General features: G+C 37.0%; 3 protein-coding genes across 7 annotated transcripts in view; all 3 read left to right on the plus strand.

Moving 5' to 3' along the window:
- The window catches only part of LOC136845036 (uncharacterized), a 91367-nt gene extending 88837 nt beyond the window's left edge, over window positions 1-2530 (plus strand). Inside the window, 4 exon segments of the mRNA XM_067114745.1 lie at window positions 62-263; window positions 723-1031; window positions 1034-2179; window positions 2182-2530. Coding sequence (XP_066970846.1) covers window positions 62-263; window positions 723-1031; window positions 1034-2179; window positions 2182-2360 — 1836 coding nt within the window. The 3' untranslated portion in view covers window positions 2361-2530.
- A 4165-nt stretch (window positions 2531-6695) lies between these two features.
- On the plus strand, window positions 6696-7522 carry LOC136844735 (piggyBac transposable element-derived protein 3-like). Its single transcript, XM_067113972.1, has 2 exons — window positions 6696-6701; window positions 7025-7522. Exons 1-2 carry the CDS (start codon window positions 6696-6698, stop codon window positions 7520-7522), a joined length of 504 nt encoding a protein of 167 aa, XP_066970073.1.
- Window positions 7523-15810: 8288 nt separating this feature from the next.
- Window positions 15811-27261, plus strand: part of LOC136845037 (uncharacterized) — a 45128-nt gene continuing 33677 nt past the window's right edge. The window contains exons 1-2 of one of the 5 annotated variants that reach the window (XM_067114747.1): window positions 15811-15997; window positions 26780-27261. The exon at window positions 26780-27261 is cut by the window's right edge and continues 2000 nt beyond it. In XM_067114747.1, the coding sequence (XP_066970848.1) occupies window positions 26839-27261 (423 nt within the window). In that variant the 5' untranslated portion in view covers window positions 15811-15997; window positions 26780-26838. Of the gene's footprint in view, window positions 15998-26680 lie in introns of all 5 variants that reach the window. The other 4 variants (XM_067114746.1, XR_010855051.1, XM_067114749.1 and 1 more) reach the window with 4 other exon arrangements.

Raw genomic sequence — 27261 nt, forward strand, 5'->3', positions numbered from 1 at the left:
TAGACAAAGTTACATTTTTTTTCATTACATGGATTTTAACAATTTTTTCTTTTCTTTGCAGATTCACAGCCGTATGTTTTATGGCTGTCACAATGCTGCATTGGAGGTTGAGGGAAGTGTACCATGGGGAGCCCCTGACGATGCTGAAGGAAGCGATGTTGATGTGAGCCCTTTGGACATTGACAGTGACGACGACGACCCTTCCTACGTTCCTGACGAAGGCCTTACTCAGGAGGATGCCTTTGACTCTCCTACCTCTAGAGGTTAGTATGAGACATACTTAGAGAGAGAGAGAGAGAGAGAAATTTGTTTTTAAGAATAGTTTTTAAAAGTCTTGTTGTTACAAGGGTCCTTTAAATTAGAGAGAGAGAGAGAGAGGAGAAATTTGTTTTTAAGAATAGTTTTTAAAAGTCTTGTTGTTACAAGGGTCCTTTAAATTTTTTGCTCTCTAAATGGTTTTTAAACAATGAGTTTTTTTAAACTTATCTGTTTTTGGCACATACACACACACTTGCATGCTCACTGACACACACCCATGCTCACACACACATGCACACACACACACACACACACACACACACACACACACACACACACACACCGTACATACCCTTCACACACCCAACTTCACTACACATACACAGACATGCTCACTGCCAGCACATATATATATTTCATGATTCATATACTGTTTCACTAATGTTACTTTTTTCTTGTTTCAGCTCGCAAGGTCAGTGTTGTTGTCCCTCAGGAGATGCCTGTGGAAGAGGAAGCTGAGTTTGAGCCTGAGCCTAAGAGGCCTCGTGTTGATGAATGGAAGAAGAAGAACATTGATGTCCAGCCCCTGCCCAACTACGTTCATCCACAGCCGGATTTTTTGATGGAGCCTTATGAATATTTCTCCCAGTTCTTTACAGCTGAATTGAGGGAACACATTGTATTCCAATCCAACCTGTATGCAAGACAGAAGGATGTGGGCAGCAACTTCCACATGTCAGGAGAGGATCTAATGGTCTTCCTTGGCCTCATTGTGTAAATGGCCTGGTTCCTCTCCCTAGCATAGTCGACTTCTGGGCCGTGAAGACTAGGATTCCTCAAGTTGCAGACTTCATGTCCAGGAACCGCTTCAAGGCAATTCGTTCTTCCCTACACTTACACGACAATGACCAGGCAGCAGACTCCCAAGATTGGTTCTTTAAGGTGAGGGTCCCCTTCACCATGGTCAACAGAGAGTTCCTGAAGGTGCCTGAGACTCCTATCCATTCCATTGATGAAGTGGTGGTCGCCTATAAGGGCACAAGGGCTGGTAACCTTCGCCAGTATGTAGCCAAGAAGCCTGACAAGTGGGGCTACAAGTTGTTCGGCCGCTCCAGCATGGATGGATTTGTGCATGATATTCTTATGTACCAAGGGGAGACAACCTTTTTGAGTCACCATACCCAGCTATCTGAAGAGGAGAAAGACATGTCTGTGACTACAAAGTCTGTTGTCGCCTTAGTCAAGACCATCAAGGACCCCAGGCACTCAGCAGTGTATGCAGACAACTACTTTACCAGTATAGGGTTGGCCAAGTACCTGAGATCGGAGTATGGATGCCGGTATGTGGGCACTGCCAGGGAAAACAGGGTTGGTCAGCCTCCCCTGAAGTCTGTGAAGGAGATGGGCAAGAAGTTAACACGAAGAGGTACAGTGGACTACGTCTCTTCTTATGGCATCATTGTCGCAAGATGGAAGGGCAACAGCGTTGTGACAATCTTGTCCACTGATGTTGGTGTTGAGCCCATGAGTACAGTGGAGCAGTACGACAGGGCAGCCAAGAAGAAGGTTCCCATTCCTTGCCCATCTGTCATCGAGATGTACGACAACTGCATGGGTGGCATTGACAAGAGTGACATGTTAACCCACCTTTACAAGACCCCCTTCAAAGCAAAGAGGTACTACATGAGGCTCTTTGCTTACCTCCTTGATTTGATCATCTGCAACGCTTGGATTTTGTATAAGAGGGATTGCTTGGCTTTGCAGACTAACCCAAAGCCCCTCAAGGACTTCCATATGGATATCTCCAATTGGCTCAGAAACTTCAGGACGTTGACCATCAAAATCACCAGGAATTCTCTTGGCACCAGAGATTTCCCTCTGCCTAAACGGGGCCAACGGGCAGTTTTGCCAACTGTCGAGTCCCCCAGAATGCCACTTCCCTACACACGCCAAAGCATGTCAGTATGAGGCAGACCTGCAAGTTCTGTTCTGTCGTGGGCCACATCCACAGGTCCCGCTGGTTGTGTGAGGATTGCAAGGTGGCCCTCTGCCTCACTGACAATAGGAATTGTTTTGCTGCATTTCATAAGGTTGTGAAGTAAGTAAGTGTGTGTATTTTTCTATTTTCTGGAAGTATTTTTCTACTTAATGTACCTGGTGGCTGTATGAGGAGTGTAAGTGTTGTAGTTTTAGTGTATTTAACTGTTTTTCTCTTCAAGTATTGTACTGTATGGTATACTCTATTTTTTATACCTATTAAATAGTAAACCATCTCTGTGTTTCTGTTATATAATATAATCAAAGGTAATAAAGGTTCTATATATGCTGTGAATTGGAACAATAAGAATTGTTAAAAAAAAAGTGATTAATCCATAAAAATCATATGATTTGTGGGCAAATCAAAGTTAGTATCAACTTGAGGCACCCATATGGGATACTTCATTACATGCAATTAGTTCAAAAATTTCCCATAGAACCTAGGGTGGACTTTAAAGGGTTAAAAAAGTTGACCTCCATAATAAAAAAAAATTTAACTTCTCATTGTTAAAAAGTTGACCTTCATAGTAAAAAATTGAACTTATTGTTAAAAAGTTGACCTTCATAGTAAAAAATTGAACTTCATTTCTAAAAAGTTTACTTTCATAGTAAAAAATTGAACTTCATTTGTAAAAAGTTTACTTTCATAGTAAAAAAAATTGAACATCTCAAAACAGTTGACTTTCATAGTAAAAAAATTGAACATCAGTTTAAAAAAGTTGACTTTCATATTTAAAAAATTGAACTTCATTTTAAAACAGTTGACTTTCATATTAAAAAAGCTGACGTGCAAATTAAAAAAGTTGAAGTTCAAATTAAAAATGTTAACTCTCAATTTAAAAAAGCTGGATTTAAAATTTTAAAAATTGACTTTCAATTTAAAACAAATGAAATTCAATTTTCAGTTTAAAACAAAATTCAATTTTCAATTTAAAACAAATGAAATTCAATTTTAAAAAATGTAATATCATCTGAATTTGTGTAGCAAGAATTTCAAAATTCACGAATCTCATGAATTGCAAATTATTGACTCAGAGATTTTCAAAATTCTCAAATCTCAAGAAATGCAAATTCTCGATTCTCAAGAATTTGAAATTCACGAGTCTTGATATTAAATTCTTGATTCTTGAAAATTTCAAATTTCAAATCCAAATAATTTCAAAATTCTTGAATATCGAGAATTGCAAATTCATGATCTCAAGAATTTCAAATTCTCAAGAATCAAGAATTTTCAATGCTTGAGATTCAAGAGTTTGAAATTATTGAGAATGTGCAATTCTCAGAACTGAGAATTTGTCATTCTCAAAATTTGAGAATTTTGAAATTCTCAAAAATCAAGAATTTGAAATTGTCGCAATTCGAGAATTTGAAATTGAATTTTTAGTTCTCAAGATTTGAGAATTTTAAAAAACTGGAATTGAAAATTTACAATTCTCAAGATTTGAGAATTTTGAATTCTCGCTACATACATTCAGATGATATTACATTTTTTTTTTAAATTGAATTTCATTTGTTTTAAACTGAAAGACAATTTTTAAAATTTGAAATCCAGCTTTTTAGAATTGAGGATCAACATTTTTCATCTGAACTTCAAACTTTTTTTTAATTTACAGGTCAACTCTTTTAATATGAAAGTCAGCTTTTTAATATGAAGCTCAACTTTTTTAATAAGTTCAATTTTTTTAATATGAAAGTCAACTTTTTTAAAATGAAGTTTAGTTTTTTTAATTTTTAATTTGAGGGTGAAAAGGTGTAGCGGTGGCATAACAAAACATAACAATAACAAGGATGCGCTCAGCTGGTCTCAACCACCTAACCTAAAGATGACTTGTATTTTATTGACCTTTTCCTCAGTTGATATGTTTTGCATAATGATGCGTTAAATTTGTGTTATGGAATATTGCTGGTTGTGAAATGGTACTTCATAAATTACTATAAGCATATGTCATAGTAAAGTGAAGCTTTCAACTGGCCTTTTAAGCGGTCGTATTGTAACAGATTCATATATATGAAAAATCAGTAAACTCCCCATATTCGCGGGGGATGCGCGCTGCACCCTCCTCCGCGAGTAGCCAAAATCCGCGAATACCTGAAACCCCTCCAAAAACACTTAGAACTGCCTATTTTGATTGTTTAAACACAGAAAAAGTCCTGTAAAAATGCTTGTACCCGAGTATTTTAATAGTTTTATCACAAAAAGTGCATTTAGTCATGAAAATGATATGAAAATACAGTAATTAGTGGATATTTCTCAATGAAAAATACCGCGAACGGGCAGATTTTCCGCAAATGATGAGTAGATACGTTCCGCAGAGAAATCCGCGAATACGGGGCGTTTACTGTACTGTATGTATAACTGAATCACGAAAATAATGGAACGTGATGAATATATAAGTAAAGACAAAATCCACAAAGGAAAGAGAAACAACAGAGTGCTTCAAGGCCTTTCGATGTTAGTCCTTTACTTACTGAGTCTGCTAAGCAAAGGACTAATGTCAAAAGGCCTTGCAGCACTCCATTGTTTCTCTTTCCTTTGTGGATTTTGTCTTTATATGAAAAATATATACAGTAATACCTCGACCTAACACGCTTCAAGTTGCATGAATTCACAGAGACACGAAATTTGCATAATCCTCAAGAAACCCTGCAGAATTGGTTATGTTCAATTTTTTAAGTCATTTACAAGTTTTCATGCTTTTATGTGTAAAGTTGGTGTGAAAAATTTGTATTTTTATTTTTGTACATGAATACTGTATGAAGTTAGCATACTTGACAAAGTCAATCAAAATCACAAAACAGCTGTCGATGTAAACATTACCTCTCTCTCTCTCTCTCTCTCTCTCTCTTAACATGTCTGTTTATTTGTTTTGTAAATTGTAGTTTTATAGATAAATGTAAAGTTACTTTTTTATATAAATTTTTTCATATTTTCCATGCTATAATTACAACATTTTGCTATACAGTAAATTATTTAAAATTTCAAAAGAATAAAATAGATTCCAAGTCTTTATTTCTCTGAGGATCGGAGAGAGAGGGTGCAACCTAAACTGTCAGTTACCATGACATATTGACCAAAGAATAACATCTCTCCCTCTTTCCAAAGTTATTCTCTCTTTCTTTGTCATAAATCATGAATAATTCTCTCTCTCTGTCTCTGTACTATAAGGAATACGAACTACAGTACGGTAGTTAGCTAACTTTTAAATGAAATTAAAAGTGCTTTGGGAGCATGATTTTGTCATATTTAGGGTTTAAATTCTAGAAAGAAAAATTTACTGTATGTATTAGCATTTATAGTGGCCATACCAAACTTGCGCGAATCATCGCCTTGCATGAGGGGTTCTGGAACCTAACCTCGCGTAAGTGCAAGGTATTACTGTATAGGCAGTCCCGGGTTATGGGAGGGGGTTCCATTCCGACAGTGTGACGATAAGTGGAAATCACTGCATATCAGCGCTAGACAAGCCCCGAAACACGGGATCACTGATAATCGGGGACTGCCCATACTTTATATAAATACAGGCAGTCCCAGGTTATCGGCAGGGGTTCCGTTCGGATGGTGTGACGATAAGCGAAAACCGCCGATAACCGAAAATCACCGATTTTCAGTTATCGGTGCCTCTGTTAGGTATGTATTGCTGCTGATAAGCAGAAATCAGCTCCGAAAATTGCTGATTTTTGTCGCTAGACAAGCCCCAAGAAACCGGATCGCCGATAACCAGGGCTGCCTGTATATATACATATATATACATGCTTAAAAAATCACAATAGACGCACGTGACTTCAGTGTACAAGCGAATCCCACAGGAAAATGACAGGCTGAAGTTCAGTACCAAGCGCTTTCACGTTTATTAACACATCTTCTGGGCACAAATCATTTGTGCCCAGACAATGCGTTAATAAACATGAAAGCTCTTGGTACTGAACTTCTGCCTGTCATTTTCCTGTGGGACTCGCTTATATATATACATATATACATTGACTAAGGTTTACACTCTAAAAAATAATTGGTGGCTCAATGTTGCTTTTGAGTTAACACATTCAACTTTGCTCGAGTTACTCCTTGACATAACATTTTCTATGACACCTTCCATTTTCATCATTACTTCAGTCCCACCCATACCTCAGCAAGGACAATTGCTAGTGGATTCTAACCAAAAACAAAAGCCTTTCCCTCCCATACATAAGCAGGTATGTTCATCCAAAAATCACAGTGTATAAAGTAATCATGTATAATTACAATGATGACATCATTAGCATTTTCTGAAATCTGAATTGACATGCTTTAGGGTGATGTTTGTTTGTGGCTCTGAGTCACATTATGCACATTTGAGATATTATTTCCTTGTTACAAGGATCTTGCTAATTACTTCTAAAATTATAGTATGAATTAGAATGATATGGAGGTACATTGTAATGAGAATTTACAAACTATGTAAAATATATAGTCAGATGCCAGTTTTAGGTAGTGTTATTATTCACTTGAGGCCAACCTGCTTGTGTCTTTGAGGCAACATTATGCACTAGGGTGTATTATGCTTGTATCTTTGAAGCAACATTGTGCACTTGTGGTGTAGTATGCGTGTGTCTTTGAAGTAACATCTTGCACCTAGAGTGCAATATTTTTGTGTGGAAGGGGGAACATATGCATCGCTATATGATGGTGTGTTACAAAAGATGTTAGGCATATTATTTCTCTAGATTAGCATTGTGAATTTTTCCCCCACAGATATCAAATAGGAATCCTTCATCTTTTTATGGTCATGGTTATGAGGCAGGTATACCAGATGAATCTGAAGATGAAAATTTGGAGAGTGAAAATGATGATGATGAATATGAACCTGAAAAATATTCGGAGATTTCAGAGGATGAAACAGAGGATGATGAAGAAACTGAAGAGGAGGACTATCCAAGAACCTGTACTAAAGGAAAGAAAATAAGCAGAAAACCTGTTTGGAAGACAAAAAAATCAGATGTAGATTCTTTAGAGAAGGATTTTACAGGCCAAGTTTATGCTGGTGATGGTAGTGTGAGGAGTCCTATAGAATATTTTGAAGAATTACTTGACAATACCATGAAAAAGTTGTTAGTTGAAGAGTCAAACAAATATGCAATGCAAAATGATCCTAACAAACCACTGAATTTGACAATGGATGAGTTTGAAAAGTTTATTGGTATGTTATACATAATGAGCATAGTAAAAATTCCAAGAGCTAGGCTGTACTGAGTTCATACTTGAGGTTCCCAAAATAGCAGATGTTATGTCACTTCAAAGATTTGAGACTATAAAAAAATCTCCACTGTAATGATAACCAAAGTCGTCCAGATGGTTGTCAAGACAAATTATACAAAATACGACCCATGCTTGACATGATCACCTCAAAAGTTTCAAGTACTTCTCCTGCTGAAAAACTTTGCATTGATGAACAAATGGTTCCTTTCAAAGGAACCTCAAGTATGAAAACCTATAATCCAAAGAAACCAAAGAAGTGGGGTTATAAGATATTTGTTCTGTCAGGTACTAATGGTTTAGTTTATAACTTCAAGATTTGTGCTGGAAACATAAACCCTGTTCCAGGTCAACCAGATCTGAAAGCTTCTGGCAACATTGTTCTTGATCTACTTCAGCCAGTACCAAGGGAATGTGGCATAAAAGTATACTTTTGGTCATTGGTTCAACAGCCCCTTCTGCAAACTACTTTATGGAAACAGGGGTTTGGTTCACTTGGGACAGTGAGACTGAATCGTGTTTCTGGTTGTAACATGCCTTCTGATACACAAATGAAACATTTGGGATGTGGTACAAGTGTAATTCAAGTAACGCAAATGGATGATGTAGAGCTAAGAGTAGTAAAATGGTATGATAATCAAGGGGGTCACACTTCTCCAGTAATTTTGCTGCTGTAGAGCCCCAAAGAACTGTCCAAAGGTGGAACTCTGGAGAAGAAATACGTAGACATAGCCTGTCCCTCAATCATCATGATGTATAATAAATTCATGGGTGGGGGTGGATCTCCTTGATTCCCCTGTTAGCCCTGTACAGAATTGGTCTGAGGTCCAAAAATGGTACCACAAATTTCTCTGGCATTTTTGGATGTGATGCTAATACAAGCATGGCTTCTTTACATCAGAGACTTTGATCTGAGTGGTGCTCCAAAAAAGATAAACTTCCTCTTCTGAAGTTCAAGCTGAAGTATCAGATTGCTTACTACTGAAAGGAAAGGTTCGTGGACCTAAAAGGAAGGCCATCAGTGAATGTAGATGACCTGTACAGAGCCAAAGCTAAAAGGGCCCCACAGTAAAAATACCAGCCAAACCAATAAGAACTGACATGATTGGCCATTTTCCTGAATTTGCAGAGAAAAAGGAGATGCAAGTACCCAGGATGCACAGGAACATGCAAGGTTTTCTGCTGCAAATGTAGAGTAAATTTATGTTTCACTCCCAAATCAAACTGCTTCCAAAAATTTCACATGTAATGCTTTTTATACTGCGTAAAACATTACTACTGCATAAAACGTTATTTTCAGAATAAATGTTATTTTAAAAAGTTAACTATTCTGTGCCGTAGTGCTTTAAAAAAAAATGAATTTTTAGTTGCTGTTTTCAAAAGAAATTAATTTTTAGTTGCAATTTCAAAAGAAATTAATTTTTAGTTGCTGTTTTCAAATTAAATTAATTTGTAGTTACTGTTTTCAGAGGAAACCATTTGTAAAAATTTATACTTTGTCTACTTTCATAAAAGCATTTTATTTTATCGTGAAGGAACTGTATATTTTGCACTGAAGAGATATTTAAGATATTTTTAAGATAAAGAGTTAATATAATTTAAAAGGAATTTTATACCAAAGAATTGCTAGTTCATTTTATTAGCAGTAAATAAGTCATAAATGAAGATGTATTTACATAATAAATTGCTATTATTTTTATACAAGTTGCACAATGTTGCCCTGGGGCAATGTAGTGATATTTTATAATAGAAAACTAATAAATTAAAAAAAGTTACATGAAAGCTATTTCCATCAAATATCCAAAACATATTGCCTATGAAATAATTTTCTGCTCAAAAATAAAAAGTAGTCAATATAGGAATATATATACATACATATATTTGTACACATATGTACTTATGTATATATGCATATATAGACATATATACATATGCATAAATATACATATACACATACATACATATACAGGCAGTCCTCGGGTCACAACAGAGATTCAATCCTGACAGCGTCAAGACTCTATTTTCGACGTAAATTGGAACACATCTAAATACGTCGCCCTCCTTGCTAATGCAGTAGTAGTCGGAATCTAGGACATCAAAACACAACATTTCTGTGACTTGTAAGGACTAAGAAAAACATTGTGAAGGACAAATGTAAAATACAATAATGTGAATTAGTGTAAATAACAAAATGAAACTGTAAAAAACAGCAATTCTGTACCTTTATTCTTGTGGTTGGCTGGCACACTGGAAGGGTACATTGCAAGGAAGGGAGACAGGCTTATTAGGAGGATGAATGTATTATGTATTCACATATGAATAAAGAGAGGAGGGGAAATAGCCTAGGTAGGCTAGCCACTCATGCCTGTTTTAGGTAGGCTAGTCTTAAGCTTCAGGGATTTAGTTTGGAAAATGTTGAAAAGTACTGATTGAGTAACAAATCATTCATTTATTGTTGTATTTTTTAGTTATTACTTGTTTTGTATTTCCTTCACATACACAGCTGTGTGTTGTGTGGTTAAGGTTACTTTGGTTTTCTTTGTTTTTATTTTTACGTTGTTCATCAAGGTAGATGATTGTTTTGTGTATTTTTTAATCATTCACTCAGGTAGGTATTTGTGGTGTGTAGGTTAGGTTGGAGTTCATCTTAGAAAGGTTTGAACATTCGTTGCTGTTTGATCAATGGTATCTAAGTAATCACATAATTTGTAATAATTTACTTGCGTTTGCATTTATTATGGGCAAATTCTTGGAATTTTTTTTTTCTTATGCTAGTGTTCATTTTATCCTTAGATAATCTGGAAGCCTTCATTGGAGCAATCAAAAAATTTGAAGACACAAAAGGATATTTTGAGGGAACTTGAAGCAATAAGAGCATCTGACAGTGAAAATGAGGAAGAATTTGAGGAAATGACTGATTTATGTGAAGGTCCTGAAACAGAAGACATAGAAAATCTGGCTTCAGAAAAGGAGGATACTGCAGTTCCAACCACTAGTAATTACCAGAGTTCTGTAGAATGGCATAAGGTAGATCATGTTTTTTCAGAAAGTCCCTAAGCATTAGATAAAATTACAGATTTTATGGGTAATCATGGCGTGGAGGGCATAGAAAATCTTACGCCGTATGAGTGTTTTTTGAAACTGTTTCCCATAGAAATATTTGATCATGTGGCTATGGAAACAAATAAAGATGCTGAGAAGATGATAAATAAGAGGCATCCATTACACTGCAGATCCAGGTACAATAACTGGCAATCTGTAACAGTAGAAGAAATGAAAGCATTTGTTGCTGTAGAAATAATGATGGGTATTGTGAAGAAAGCAACTCTAGCATCATATTTTGCTGATCTCTCTTGGTTATCAAGGACAGAATTTGTATACAAAAATTTACAGAAGTAACAAAGAAATAGTTATTGAAGAGACCATGTTGAAATTCAAGGGTAGGTTGTATTTCAAACAATACTTACCTTCAAAATTAACAAGATCAGAGATAAAGCTTTGGTCTCTTTGTGATGCCAAAACTGGTTACCTTTTGCATTTCAGTGTGTATACAGGCAAGGAAGCAGTTGATCAACAACCTACTGAAGGTGGGTTAGGTACTAAGGTTACCTTAGCATTCCTTGAAGGGTTTGAAAAAAGGCCATGTACTGTTTGTGGACAACTGTTACACAAGTGTACAGCTGTTTAGTAAGCTACGGGAGAGAGGTGTGGGTGCTTGTGGCACTGTTTGTGTCAGTGAGAAGGGTCTCCCCAAGAAAATGGTAAGAGCTAAAATGAAAGAAGGAGACGTTCCATTAATATGGACAGATTGTAAAAATAAAATGGTAGCAGCAACTTGGCAGGACACTTGCAAAATGAACATGTTGTCAACTGTTGTGAGCCAGGTGTGACAGGGGTGACAGTAAAATAAAAAAAAGGCAATAGAGTTGTATATAAACCATCCATTCAAGCTTATTATAATACATATAAGGGAGGGGTTGACAGGTTTGATCAACTATGTGCAACATATAATTATAGTCAGAGGAATAAGAAATGGTACCAGGTTATATGGCATTTTGTTATAGAGGTGGCCTTAGTTGATGCAAAAATCGCTTATGGTATCCAAAATCCTGATAAAAAACTAAGAGGGAGTTTAGAGAACACATGGTAAATGGGTTGTTGGAAGGGTATTCAAAAAACTCACTGATTGATAAGAGGAAATTGGGGTCACCATTATCAGACAGACCCACAGGCAGGCATTTCTTTGCTGTTTGCAGACAAAAATCACAAACCTGATTGTATTGTTTGTAGCATAAGAAGCAGTGATTGCATCTTGAGGAAAAAAGGGCATTGCAAAAGAAGACAAACAACCTATCAATGTGAAACTTGTCCAAACAAGCCACCTTTGTGTATTTTGCCATGCTTCAAAATATACCGAACTCGCAAGTACAAAAAAAATCTGTGAGTGTAATAAGCAAGACCAGTGGTTAACTAAAGTTTTGTTTGAAAGTTTTCTAAATGAAAATTCCCTTTTCATTTGTACTGTATATATTTTCATAGGTGTATGTAAAAAAAGATAAATTCTCTTATTTTTTATATAATGCTCTCAATTTTCAGTTTCAGTCTTCTGTGTATACATGATATGTATAAAGAAATATTCTGTTTTATATTTGTATAATAAAAGTTATATATTCTTTTTCAATCTCTTCCCTAATTACAGAAATCTTTAAATATATTTACACAAAAGGTACTGATTTTATCATAAAAAATCATTCTTGCATTGAGTTATTTGTCGATTTATGGTTGTAAAATTAATCAACATGCCTTTTCTTCAGATTTAGCTCGCCCAAAAATGCTGGGTCAGGAATTATGTACAGTATATTACCCTGCTTAAATATTTTTTGCAATTTTGTACTACTTTTCTTGTAAACTTGGCAGTGTCAGTCTTATAATCACTTTTTAAGCAAAATAATGTCAGATATGTAAAATGCATGGTCTTTTCTCATCGCTAAAGTCATATGAAATCAATTGGAGCATTTTCCCTTTTTTCATGAAGTTTTACACACTCAGGGAAAATTCCAAAGGTACGTTGATGTCCCCTTAGGTTTAAAAATGTGGAGCCGAGTGGTATTGTGAGTGGGCTGATTCACACTGTGGACAAGGTAGGCCTGCTCAGGTCAAGTGACTCGTAGGCCTACCCAATTGGATTTTGTTTTTCTAGTTAGTCACTATCATCTGGAGCGTGCCTTGTGAGAGAAAATCCATCCAGCTACGAAAGCCTTGGTTTGGATCCTGGGAAAAATACAAATTAGTTCCAAAATTTGATATTTTTTCTATGAATTGATGGGGTTCATTGTTGAAGCGATGCACCTGGTCCAATTTTTTAAAATTAATCATCTGATTCTGTTTGCATAGATCAAGTAAAATTTGAAGAGATCTGTCTCTTATCATTACTCACTCCTTTCGCCTCGAGTGTTTCAAGCTTAGTCCAATAATCTAGTATGTGATGTTTATCTATATGTGACTCACAATTACAGTCATACCCCGAACTTACGCGAGGTTAGGTTTCAGAACCCCCTCGCATAAGGCTAATTTCCACGTAGGCTAAGTTTGGCACAGTCTCTAAAAATGCTTATTTCTAAAGTTTAAACACTAAATATGACCCAGTTAAGTTAACTTTTAAATTTAAAGTTAGCTTAATACATTACCTGTAAAATAGAAATAAATGGTTGACATAAAAATACTGTTGTGAGTTGGAAGAGAATTTCTGCCTCTCTCACCTTCTGACCGATCTATTTTTGGAAGTCTTGTCAGCCTTTTTCTAATAACTTCTTTATTCCACGTCTCTTTCTCTTTGTTCTGAAATCCTTTTTCATGAACAGTTTTTTTTGACTATTATAACTCTTAGTTATGATGTCCTTACGTTTTAGAATGTATTTGCCACACTAGCGCATTTACACTTCGTAGACATTACAGGTAAAATTATATCAATTTAAACTATCTAATGTACAGGTGAAGACATAGAGAAAAATAATAAGTAGTAAAAATATGTGAGCGCTAACTATGCACGAGAAAGAGAGATAAGGGTTGTCCTTAGTTAAGAGTGAAATTATTTATCAGTTATTATGGAGACTGAGAGAAGAACACACTAGAGAGAGATAAATGATCCTTACTTGAAATATCAAGTTAAATTATTTATAGAGAAGTTATTCTTACATTAAATATCAAAAGATGGAAATTCAGTATTAAGTTAACTTTTAAATGAAATTAAAGTTACTGTAATTTCATTTAAAACTTAGCTTAATACATTCCCCTTAAAAAGAAATAAATGGTTGATGTAAGAGTATAGGAGAGTGTGAAGATTAGCATACTATTTCTCTCTCCCCATTCCACCAGTCTATTTTTAGAAGTCTTCTCAACCTCGTTTTTAAAAACTTCTTTATTCTGTCTCTTTCTCTTTGTTCTGAAGTGCTGTATGTCTATGTTTTACAACGGCACATTTACAGTTTGTAGATGGTACAGGTATAATTAGATCAATTTAAAATTATCTACTGTACAGGTAAAGACATACAGAGAAACAGTAATACATAGGTTGCGCTAACTACGAAGGAATGAGAGAGATATAACAGTTGTCCTTATGTCCTTACTTAAGAGAGTGATATTTTTTATGAATTATTATGGACACAGAGAGAGAGAAAATTACGTAAGAAACCTTTGACCCACTAATCAGCAACACTCCCCCTTCTTGTCATGTTCAAGTGACATGTCTGACAGCTTTGCCTTTGAGCTTCTTCAAAAGATAAGGGAAAGATATTTGTTTGTTTAAAATACATATCAAATACGAATTTTGTGATTAGAGTTATTTCGTTATTATTATTATTATTACAGTGAACCCCCCGTATTCGTGGCGCCCCCCCCGCGAATAGGTCATAATCCGCGAATGCTTACAACGCCCCTCTAAAAACTCTCATACCTGTCTACCATGAAGGGTCAAACACCAAAGTATGCCTAAAAATACCAGCCTACATCAAATATACATTAAAATATCACCTTGTTACTGTGTTAATCTTTGAAATGATACTATTAATATAATTTCCAAGCCATCTTAAACATTTTATCATTACATTTATACGTACTGTACATACTGTATGGCTTACAGCTGTAGGTGAAAATAATCCAGTCCCCCCCTACGTATTCAGCCAAACATTTTCTTTCATACAGTATTTACGTATACAGTATGAAATTCACAAAAAGAGAGAGACAAAAATTTAAAAAACGTATGCACATTTAAAAAAATGTAATACTACGTATATTTGTACCTCTCTACCATGAAAGGTCAACACCAAAGCACTGTATGCCTAAAAATACCAGCCTACATCAAATATACATTAAACTATTGCCTTATTACTGTATTAATCTTTGAAATGATACTATTAATATACAGGTAGTGCTCGAGTTACGATGGGATTAGGTTCCAAAAAACCCATCGTTTGTTGAAATAATCGTAACTCGAATATAGCCTAGCCTACACTAGGATAATCAGTACCATGTATACATATATGGTTATAGCCTACACTACACAGTATACTCTATATATATACAGTATAGTAATTATTAATGTCAGCTAATTCTGCAGGTTCAATGCAGATTGACTTATGATAATTCAGTATAATGAGAATCACGTGAACGGTGTCAGGCTGTTCATGGCTACGGATCACTAAAAATCCGGATCATCAACTCGCTCCTCTTCAGATAAGTTTTCGGTATTATTTCACTTAGGCTTTCAACATAAAATAGGTTTTTCTGTTGTATTATGATGTGATTTACATGATTTTGAGGTTTATTTCCATCGCAAATGAATCTTATCCTTCGGCAATGATATACTGTATACTCGACTGCCCCCTCTCCCATCTAATACGGCAAAACTGTAATCAGTAAACACAGTTTTGCCGTATAGCTGGAGAGGGGTGCAATATTCTGACAAATCGTAATTTATTAATTTATTACAATATATCTTCTAATATTCATTTGCGAGAAATAAACCTCATTCAAATCACATCATAATACAACAGAAAAACCTATATTTATTTCAATTAATGTCCATAAGTGAAATAATACCATTTCTTCTTCTGTTAGTTCAGACGTTACAAAATTAAGAGATGAATGGGATCGAGGCTCAAATGTCGGGGTAGGGGAGGCGGAAGGCGATGCCACAGGAGTTGTTCTCTCAACTGCTATAGTCACCCTCTAAATCACAGCAACTTATCGTTTTCTATGACGACAGAAAAGTCGGACCCGTTTTCTATGGTCGAGTAAATAAACAAACCGCGAAAGAAGGGAACTTTCCGAAATCGCGGCTGTCATGTTTTCTGGGTTTCTGTCATTTGTCGCTTTCAGTTCTCTTCAAAACTGCACCGAATAATGCCGAGGAATTTTCCACACCGAGGACTGATTCAGAAAAAGGCCAGTCAAGCTTGGCTGGCTGAAATAGAGGTAAGAGTTACTTGATATATCAGCGAGGCTGGTACATCCATCAGCTGATAATCTGACACTCTATCAGCTGATTGGTAGTCTGTCACCCTTGGCGCCTTCGATAACGCCGAATTTCAATTATTATTACATTACCGGATTTATTTTACGTTAAACCTTTATTTCACCGTGGACTTGAAAATATGATTGAGCCTAAACTTCTCAATCGTTTTACATCAAACCTTTATTTCGTTTTTTACTTGAAGTTATGATTTAACTTTTATATTGTACATTGAACCTTCATTTTGGTCAAGAAAATATTGCTTAACTATGCCGTATATTATTTTACAATAAACATTTATTTCAGTTTAGACTTGAAAATATAATTTTCCCCTGTTTTAATGTGCACCCTGAACGTTTCTGACATTTCATCTCCTTGACAAATGAGTACTTTGACGTTTAGCCTATAGCCTAGGACCCCGCCCCTGTATTCGACCATGCGGAGGACCGCAGTGGGAAATCAGGATTTTCAGGCGGAGATAGACACGATACAGATGAAATAAAGGACCTTAATCCCATTCATAGCTCTCGTTCAGCTTAAGGCAAGCTCATGAAATGATTCCAAACTGATGTCGTGCACTAGGGTAAGGACCTGGTGCCTTAGTTTAGGTGTGGTTAGTTAGGTCGTTTGCGAGTGTAACTGATGTCAGAAATAGTCAAAGCACACATTAAAGCTTTGGAAAATGGTAATTTCGTGGGCAGAACTTTACTTTAACTGCGCGGCCCGATTCCTGCCAGTCGCTGACCAGGACAGGTGCCTCGTACATGAATAGACATAGCCTTTCCTATAGTGCCAGGTCCTGATCTAACCAGATTTTACCTGCCTAACCTAACTTAGAGCGACGTGCCCTGACTGGCTGGAAAAAGGCCGTAACCTGTCCCGGTCGGCAACTGACGGGAATCAGGTTCCGCAAGTAAAGTGAAATTTTTACCCTTTCAAGTTTAAAGTGCAATAATGGTTTACGGTAAAATTTTTACCTCTTTGGCATTTTGAGACGAAATGATTGAGAAAATAAAATGCATTATATTGGGGAAAGTAAATGAAAGGAAAGAGCAGAGCAATGCGATGAAAAACTTGTTCTCAAATGTATGTTTACGTCAGATTGAAATCTGCTGCAGCTTCACTTGTAAAGATATTATTATTATTATTATTATTATTATTATTATTATTATTATTATTATTATTGTTGTTGTTATTAGAGTTGGTCTTATTATGTAAATTTTGTAATGAAACCTTTTAGATGGGGTGGTATGCATGTTATAGGTGTTTTCAGACCATTCCCTCCAAATGGGTTCTTTTAATGCATGCTGAGGAGTGAAAAAAGGCAAAGACACAAACAAATGCACAGGATTTATGTTAAATTAGCTTTCACTTGAAATTTGATTGACTGAAATTGGTTGAAAAATTTATAGGACATAACCATTACAAATAGGCTACAGTATCCCCAAAACTGGATTGTTTGTATGGTTCCAGTAGGCTTCCTAAAGTAGGCTAATGCATATGAGGGTAATGAGTTGCCCTAAGAGCAATAGCCTTTGCCAGCATGTAGCTCACTTGCTCTGCAGCAACAGCAAGTGTATTAGGTCAGCTAGGCTAAGCCTGTTCAAGTTGAACTGAGCCTACCATCAGCTAGAAATGCCCTGCTGATGATGGAATGGAGATGGATGTGTGCATCACACAAACCCTGGGAGAATAGCATATATCATCAGTTGGGCTCTTGCGTTTACCAGGAGAGCTTGAAGACCCAGACCAACTTTGATAAGACCTAGGAGAAAGGAGGTAGGAGATAAGTGAAGATTTCTGAAGACAGGGTGCAAGGAAGGCATGAGTGGCAGAATTTTGCAGAGGCCCTTTGCTTCGTGTGGTTTTAGAGGTGATGTTAATTATAATGTGGAATCATTTAGCCCATCATATTCATCTAGTTAGTAATGTACAGTTGAAATGTCGTTTTTTTTTTTTTTTATGAAAACTCCATTGTGCATTCTATCAGGGAATAAAACTAGGCTAATTATGCATTTACATTTGTTATCTGTTTATAGCTAAGCAGCCTTTTCATTGAAAATTACATGTAGCATTGCATTTTTATTTGGTTGAATACATTTGCCAAAAGAGGTGATTTATATTTCATGCTGGCTGGTAGGACTAAGCATATTGTGTGTCATACATTAGTAAATGAGAGGCTTTGTGTGGAGTAGGAAAAATAGGATACTTTTGAACCTGGAGTAACAGTGTCTTACATATTATTGGAGATATGATAATTTTTTCTTGCTTAAATCATAAAATCATCTTTTTGTAGGACATGTCATAATTATCAGTTTGATAAAGATAACTTAGGAAGATGCAAATTTATTATAGAGAGCAACTTTTTCAAGTTGTGGATGAATTTTAGTTAAAATAAGATATATACTGTATAAACTTATTTTCATTGAAGGTAAAGGAAAGATTAGTCCAACCTTGACCATTAAAATTTTCACATGGGGTTTTCCCTTTTCAGGGTTAGGACTTAAGATGGATCCTAACTTTTTTTCTTGTGCATCTAGTTATTCTCCTTGAATTCTGATTTGATTCAGGCTGCTATTGTCTTTGGTCTTTCACTGAGATTTTATGAGCCTTTCTATTGGTCTACGTCCTGATTCTTCCACACTGAGTATTTTGATGTTTGAACTGCTTTCCCCATCTGATTGCGTATCCAAACCATGTCAGTCATTTGAAATCTTATTCCATTATCAAGTGTCTCAGCACTACATCTCTCAGCATCCTTGGTGATGTCCTTGCAATATACTACAGGTATAAATCTCATCATTTTGATGTCAAACCTGTTTAAAATGCCCATTTTTTATAGCGTAGTTGCTTCTTACGTCTTCAAGGAGTTACCTTCCATGGTCTACCAGAGCTCCATGGTGACCAAACTAATATCAAAGACTTCTCTTCTAGTTGGTCTTTTTGGCCAGGTATTATACCGTAATGATTAACATTATAACACGTGATGGAGTATATAATGGACTCAAAGATAAGAGGGCACTTTCCATTATCAGCGAAGCTGAACCCACTTTTTCCAACGTCAAAAGGCCCTGCAAGAAAGAGAAGTGACTGTTGCACATGCACATCCACCTTCTTGTTTACAACTGGGCCATTTAAAGACCAAGGAGCCATTATCTCTGTTTGGTCTATAGCGAACGGTTCACGTTGTTTCCAGCGCTCCGAAAAAAGTTGACTTTTTTCCCTGTTTTCATTGTCGAGGATCATGGAAACATCAAAAGTAGCAAAATAAGTGCTCAATAGTAACGTCCAGTTAAAAGTTTTAGTTTTAAACTTTTGGAATTTATAATTTGTGTGTTAAAGCCGGAACCCGGCTCGTTGATTGCTAGCGTACTTAGTTTCGTAAAGCGTTGATTGCTACCGAGTTTCCTAAAACGTAAATTGTTTTAAATTCTAACTAAATGTTTTAACTAAAAGAAATGTTCCACACTTTATCATTAATATGGAAAATCCTTTCAGATTATACTATGTCTACAAAATTAACCTAGGCAGTAAGTTAGAATAATTCAGACTAGATTAATAGTGGATGTTGTCTGTAGCCTATGTCCTTGGATTACATATCCTAAGTGGCCTAGCTTAGACCGAGGACCCTAGGATCAGATAATAACAGTGTCTGGGCAAAATAAATCAATAGCATAACAATAAGGCTCCATATTAGTATACATTTTTTCCCTTTTATATAAGCATGTGCACTTAAGCATGAGCTAAATAATCCAGGACTAGCCTAGGCATTACCATGTATCAAGTTAAGTGATAATTTTTCATGAAACGTCCCATTTTTGGACTAAATTGTTAGCCTAGACCATGTAACCTAGGACTAGATGAAATAGTAATCAGTGCTGGATGAGATGGTAACCTAGCCTTAAGGCTACATACTAAGGTAGGCTAATTGTGTTTTATGTAACTGTTATACTTGAGTGTGAAGTAAATAATCCAGATTAGGCAGTAGCCTAGATTAGAGTAAGTTATAGCCTGGTTATAAGGTTACAAATTAGTGATTACTGTTTTATATAGTAGACCAAATAGCCTAGGGTTGGATATAAACAACAACCTGGGTTAGACAAATTTATGACAAAAAATAGTGGACTAACTATATGGTTACATATTAGTAAGTTTTCTGTTTTTGTATAACCTAGCCTATACATTAAAGAGTGATCTATAATAATCCGGATTAGGCAATACCCTGTACTACTAGGTTAAGAAAGAACAAATAAGCTTAGGATTAATACATAAACAGTATCCTAGGCTCAATAAAATAACCTATTTTCTATTTTTTTACAACTCGGTAGTATATCTGTAAGGTTACATGCTAGTAGGGTCTTATGTAGCTTATATCCTTAAAGGTGATATAAACTTAGAACAGGCAGTAACCTAACCATATTAAGTAGTAACCCCCTTTTAAGGAATATCCTACTATTAGCCTGAAACAGCAATGGCTGAATATCAGATGAAAGCGTAGTCTCGGCCACATAAAACAGAAAAACAGATTGTAAGAGAATTATTATCTGTATAGTTTTTATCTTTTAAGTTGTAAATAAGCCTAGCAAGAATATTTCAAGAAATCCTCTATTCTTAGCATAATGTAGATTATAATAGAATCATTACCCTAAGCTATATAAAACAGTAGTTTGTGTTAGTTAAACAAATTAGTTCATAGCAGTTAGTGTGAATGGCATGACATTTGGAATTAAGAAATTCACTTGGCCATTGCAAGGGGACTGGCAGTGTATAAGTAATACAGCCGTATACAGGTATGAAAACTAACCTAAACCGTAGAGGGTTTAACATAGATATTTAATTAAATGTATTACAACTGCACACTTGTAATCAAATTAACCTGTAATATGGAAACTATATGAGGAACTACAGAAGTGTCCATCACTTAAGAACAATTAATACTAAGAAGCTTTAAATAACAACTTGCTTTATATCACTACAGGGACGCCATTAAGCAGGATCCTCAGTTCAAGTGTTCCATAGGAAATTGCTCGGTTCACTTTTTGCCAGTGGGTACTGCCTGTACCACCTGCCATGAGCACAATCCTTGTAAAAAACAAGGAAAATTTGCTGGGTCGCCAGATGTGGGCAAGATTTGTAGTATGCTCCTGGCAGCAAGTTTTAAGGACAAAGCAGCTCCTCTTAAGCTGTCTCAATGGGTCCTAGGGTTCGGTAGGGGTGAGGAAGGGGGAGATTATATCTTTCCAGCAGAACTCCAGCAGCAGATATTTGACCTTTCCCCTGAACAACATCAGTGTTTGGGCCAAAACCCAGTAACATCAGTCCCCAATACCTCCCAGGTTAACCCCGAGGAGGAAGTTGAGGAATCTTTACATGGAGTTGACATTCTTATTAAAAAATATGAAGTGGACATTGCCATCAAAATGGCCCTGCTGAACCCAGAAGGCTCAGGGACAAATTTTAGATAGCCATGGAAGAAACCTTCCAGAAGGAATTCTATTCCCTATGTAGCTATCGTTGCTGAATAGGACCTTTCCCCCCAAAAGGGATACTGGGATCCATCAAACTCAGACTGAAATGTCTGCATTTTTAGAAGGGTATAGTAACTTGCCCAGGACTTCCGTCCCTTGATTAACAGGCACAGTTCAGTTGCTGAAGCTCAGTTAGATTGTGAAAGCTCCCCCAAAAGGGATACACAGTTTGCAGCATTTGGTGAGTTCCATAAGGAAATTGAGTACCATCAAAGATGCCCTTCCCACAGAACGGCAATATATAAGGGACATGAAGCATGATTCTGAAAAGGAAAGTAAGTCAGTCATATGTGCACCAAAGTGTAAAAGTACTTCATCCTGTAACCGGAAAGTGAGTGTAGATACAAATGCTGCCCAAACAAGGTCTGATGTTAGAATTCCGACTAGAAACAACAAATGGGTCAGTTTGGAATACAGAACTTCAGATCAAAACATAATGGGGGCTCCAATACTCACCCCTGATGATACTGATAATCCTTGGCGAGACGCCTCAATGTGCACTTTCTCTCCTGATGGCAAGTAGGTAATTAATGAGAGAAAAACTATGATCAAAGTTGTAGATGTAGAATTTACAAATGGCAGCATTCCCTAATACAGAATAGCACCTGGTACCATCTTCACCGACATGGAGAAACCGCTAGCAGAAATGGTTTTCTTACTTGTGCCTATAGCATTAAAAGCTATAGAAATCGCCCTTTACCAGGTCAGTGAAAAATGGATCTCTACTTCTATTTTGAATAAGACCCAAGTTGCTCACCAAGTAGCCCCAGCCTTCTGTCCCTTCACTTTCAAAAATATTAATCATGTGAAGACAGATTTTCCGAATTGGTAGTGACTATAAACAAGAGAAAATAGCAGAATTAAAACCATCTGCCACGGTCACCCTAGTTTCGGAAAATTCCACCAAGGAATGGGTAACGCTGCTACTCCCTGTGAAAGGAAAAAGCTCCCTTTAGATATAGCTACTCAGCAGTTTGGGACCCCTATGAGAAGGCTCTCAGAGGGGACAGCCTTGTCAGAATTTTATGCTAGGTTCCGACTCCTTAGCATTACTGTATAACCTCTACCACCTTGCTGGAAGTTTCCACCTAAAGGCTTCCAGAAGATCCCAGGATAATTTTTGCTGTTGAGACCAAAAGTCTTATGAGAACCAGATGGGAAGCACTCTGTGACATCCTAGAATGGCTCATAAAAGTGCAAATGGAAGCATTGGAGAGCTCCATCAAATCACTCTCCAATGTCACTGCATTATTACATTCTAACCCCTTTTGTAAGGACCTGTTTGAGAGTTTGTTGTGGCTTAACTCAATAAGCATGCCCACCAACAGAATTGTACAGTGTACGCTCTTCTGGGGAAAGGGGAATTCAGGAAACAAAGAACCCAAAATTTCCCTTTACCCAACCCTAAAAAAAAAGGCTCACTTTGATCAAAAATCATATAAGCCTTCAGGCACCCCCAAAACATTTTTCCTCAAAAAACAGGCAGGTGGTCAGAAGGGACAATTCCTAACAAAGGGACAACAACAACTTCAAAGATATCCTGTTTCACAAGGTCCAAACACCATCTGTTATGGGGATAAAGGAAAAACAACACCTGGAATGTCTGTCAAAGGCAAAGGCAGAGGAGGAAGCAGATACCAAGAGGAATTGTATTGGTTGGGGGTCGGCTTCGATGACATCACAGACAATGGAAGTTTTCCTTGTGGGGGATAGCATTATTTATATGTACAGAAAGGCCATGTTAATGGGGCCCATAGAGAAGCATGCATATGTTTGCCACCAAGTATGCCTCTTCAGTGTCTTCAAAAAGGATTCCTCCAAAAGAAGAGTGATCCTCAACCAATCAACATTGAAGAAGCACATTGTTTGCCAAAAGTTTTGGATAATTACTGATGCCTAAGTACATTGAATCATTCCAAAAAGGGACTCAGACAGTTTCTATAGATCTGAAAGATGCACACTGGCACATCCCTATAGCCGTTCCCTTTTGCCCCTTCCTAAGGTTCTGGATAGGAAAAGATACGTACAGATTCTAAGTCATGCCCTTTGGGCTAAACATTGCCTAAAGAATACAGTATTTTACAAAATTAGCAACGGTATTCGTTCGAGAACTCAAACAAAAGGATCTGGGGACCTACAAGAAAAGAGTGCTTGAAAAACCTAAGAGCAATGGTCAACAGACTACAGTACAGTCAAGGTTTTATAATAAATTTGAAAATCCTACCACACCAGCAAACACTTTCAGTGGCTGTGACTGTGTTGGATACTCTTCACAGCCTGTTGTCTCTCCCATCATACTCAAAACAGAATAAGGCAAGTCCTCAAAGGTTCCTTGCACAGCCCAGAGTTTCCAGATGGCAATCAGAATGTATGATGGGCCTGCTGCAGATCTCATCAGTAATAGATCCAATACATAGATTGCAACTGAAAATGTGAACAAATTCTGGCTATCACATGCAAGAAAAAAGATACGAGACCGACCTCATCAAAGGATTAAGAATTGGGGAGATACTTCAGCCTTGGATCCGAAAGGAATCACTGGCGAAACAGGTCACCCTGACTCCTCCGTCTGTATGAGTGACAAACACACACATGCCTCGTTAACAGGTTGGGAGGACACTGGGAGGATTGTCAGGTGGCAGGGAGGTGATGAGCTACTCAGGAATTTTTATATCAATTTCCTGGAGCTGATGGCTGTCTTTTTGTCTCAAAAAACTTAAACCTCCAGAAGAGAGAGAACATAACTACAAGATCCTACATCAAGAGGTCTGGATCACGTTCACCTCATCTCTATATGGTAATTGGTCTCATTGTAATAGCAGACTCTCTATCAAGGAAAATGACAGCCTCAAGAGAGTGGATGTTGGACAACCACTCTTTTCAAACAATAGTCGGCATGCTTCCACAACCAGAAGTGGACCTGTTCGCCACATACTAGAATCACAAACTCCTAATATGTGTGTCCCCAAACCTAGACAGTCAAGCAACAGCAAGAGATGCCTTCTTAAGGACTGGAACAAGGGGAGGGTGATGTCTTTTTCCTCCATTGTCCCAGACTTCAAAGGTTTTGAGCAAACTTCTAACCTTCAAAGGACAGTTTACTTAATAGCCCCAAATGGGCCAAACAGGCATTGGTTCCCAGACAGTAGGAGGAAAAGTCTCTTACGCATCCTCCTTTCTGAGCCGAGACCTTCACGTATAGATATTAAAAAATATCTATCGTGATAATTACTTGCCCAACATTGCTAGGTACCTAGTGCAGAAATTACAGACATCTCTACGGCAATACCAGTCTGTAGGGATAATATGGTTAGATTATATCCATACTGAGAGCCCAGTTGAAATTTCTATAGAAACACTTTTAATTTTTCTTATATACCCTCTTGAAGACAAATGCCTTGCGGTTACAAGAGTCATGGCATACAAGCCTGCATTAACGGAACCCTTGCTTTATGGATTTGGGATTGACTCCAGAGTAGTTGTCACTTCCCTTCTGCAGTCTTTTGCTCTACAAAAGCCCACTCCCGAAAGGCTTCCAATTACATGGTCCCTGAAGAAGGTGCCTAGACTTCTATCAACCCCTCAATTCAGCGGACCCAATGCAACCACAATGCACATGCTACAAAAGGTGATCTTCTTGATTGCATTTGCATCAGGAGCTCGTATTAATGAACTGGGCTCTCTTCGATGGGGACGATGCATCACGCAAATAGCTGACCATCAATTACTATTGCCCCGTGGCCCATCATTCCTAGCCAAGAATATGGATCCTTTGAAAAGGAAATCCGTAGGAAAAACCTATTTTTGGTAGTCGCTGTTGAGTCCTCAAAACCCTCTCACTTCCCTGACGAAAAGGTATGGGATTTGGGCAAGGGATCAATGTGCATTGACCAACAGAGAGTAATGGCTCCTTGGTCTTTTAACGGCCCGGTTGTAAACAAGAGGGCGGATGCATATGCACAATAGTCACTTCTCTTTCTTGCAGGTTCTTTATACGGAAAAACTGGGTCCAGCTTCGCTGAAAATAAGGGAAAGTGCCCTTTATCTTTGAGTCCATTATATACACCATCACATGTTATATTGTTAATCATTACGACAATACCTGGCCAAAAGACCAACTAGAAGAGAATTCTTTGATATTAGTTTGGTCACCATGGAGCCCTGGTAGACCATGGAAGGTAACTCCTTGAGGACTCAGCAGCGACTACCAAAAATAGGTTTTTCCTATGTCAAAACCTGTTTTTTTTTTTTTCTAAGTTTCCATGTCTTGTTCTTCTCAATACCAGCTTTGAAATCCAGTATGTTACCAAGGAACAGAGATATTCCACCTCCTCCAAAGAACACTTCTTTACCCCACTATATCCTTCCCTTCCACTTGCACTTCTTATACATTCTGGGCATTGAAAACCAGCAACCACATTCATTTTTGCCATTTTGATAAGTTTTCTGTATTGCTTGTATCCCACGTCTCCAGACATTCACTTTCCCAACTGGAATTTTTTCTTTGCATGCTTTCCAGTCATTATAAGCTTGGTTTTAACTTACAGTTATTTTCAGTCCTCTCTTCATTCCTCTTAACCATCTTTTACATATTAGTAGGAACCCTTTCTTCAGTTCTACTATTAACATGAAGTGTTATATGCCCATAGCACCAACCTCTCTGTTCTCCTTTGTAGCTTCCTCAGTTACTATAATAGATAATAAATGATTAATGGCTCATTCAAGACAGATGCCATTAATTGATTGACTTTAATCACAAATTAATTACACAATGAAATCTTGTAGGATAGCATGATTGACGGGTGATATATTTATTTTTTAAGACATCAAGTAATGTATGGTCACATTATTCTTTATTGTTATCCTTTGTGCTATAAAGCATGTATGTTTTGAGTATTTCTGTTTGTCAGTCATGTAACTGCTTTTATAAAGTGCAAATAATAACTAAGAACAACTGTTGCCATAATTTTTATATATAACAGTGGACGAGTAACCCCTGAAATTCTTATTTCTTCTGTAAGTAAATTTATTACGACTAGAGCATAAGCTGCAAGTGCATTTCCCTCTGTCCTCCATCTCTGTTCATGTGTATTTTCATTAGTTCATAATTTGTCACAGGGATGGTGCCACGAAACTCTGGTTGTGCTAAAAGGGTGAGAATAACCAGCCAGTCAAGAAAGATAATATTAAATGTCCATCGTTATTTCCGGTCCTTAGATGAGCGTGAATGCGAGACTAGCGTTAAGGAAAAAACAGCTGCTGCCACTGGAGTGTCCATGTCTACTGTGAGTCTCATCAAGAAGCAGGCTAAAGAGGGCAGAATAGAATCCCCACCTCCCAGGATGAGGTGTTCTCCTGTAACAGGAAATACGGACGGTGTCGAAGAAGAAGAGATTAGAAAGGCAGTTTTATCTTTTTATGAAAGAGGAGAATTACCAACGATGGATGCTTTAATGGAAATGCTGAAAGAACCACCTTTCAGATTTGTGGGTGTCAGAGCTTCTCTGCAGAAGCTCATTGAACATCTAGGATTTCGTTGCAGGAGGATTCAAGGTGGCAGGGTTGTTTTAATTGAGAGAAATGCCATAGTGGCAGCAAGAAATAAGTACTTAAGACTTTTGCATGAAAACAGAAGTAGTAATAATCCGAGACCAGAGATCTATGTATATAAAACTTGTGTTAACTTACAGGAAAGTGTT

The sequence above is a fragment of the Macrobrachium rosenbergii genome, chromosome 13, assembly GCF_040412425.1.
Source record: "Macrobrachium rosenbergii isolate ZJJX-2024 chromosome 13, ASM4041242v1, whole genome shotgun sequence".
Taxonomy (NCBI): Eukaryota; Metazoa; Arthropoda; class Malacostraca; order Decapoda; family Palaemonidae; genus Macrobrachium; species Macrobrachium rosenbergii.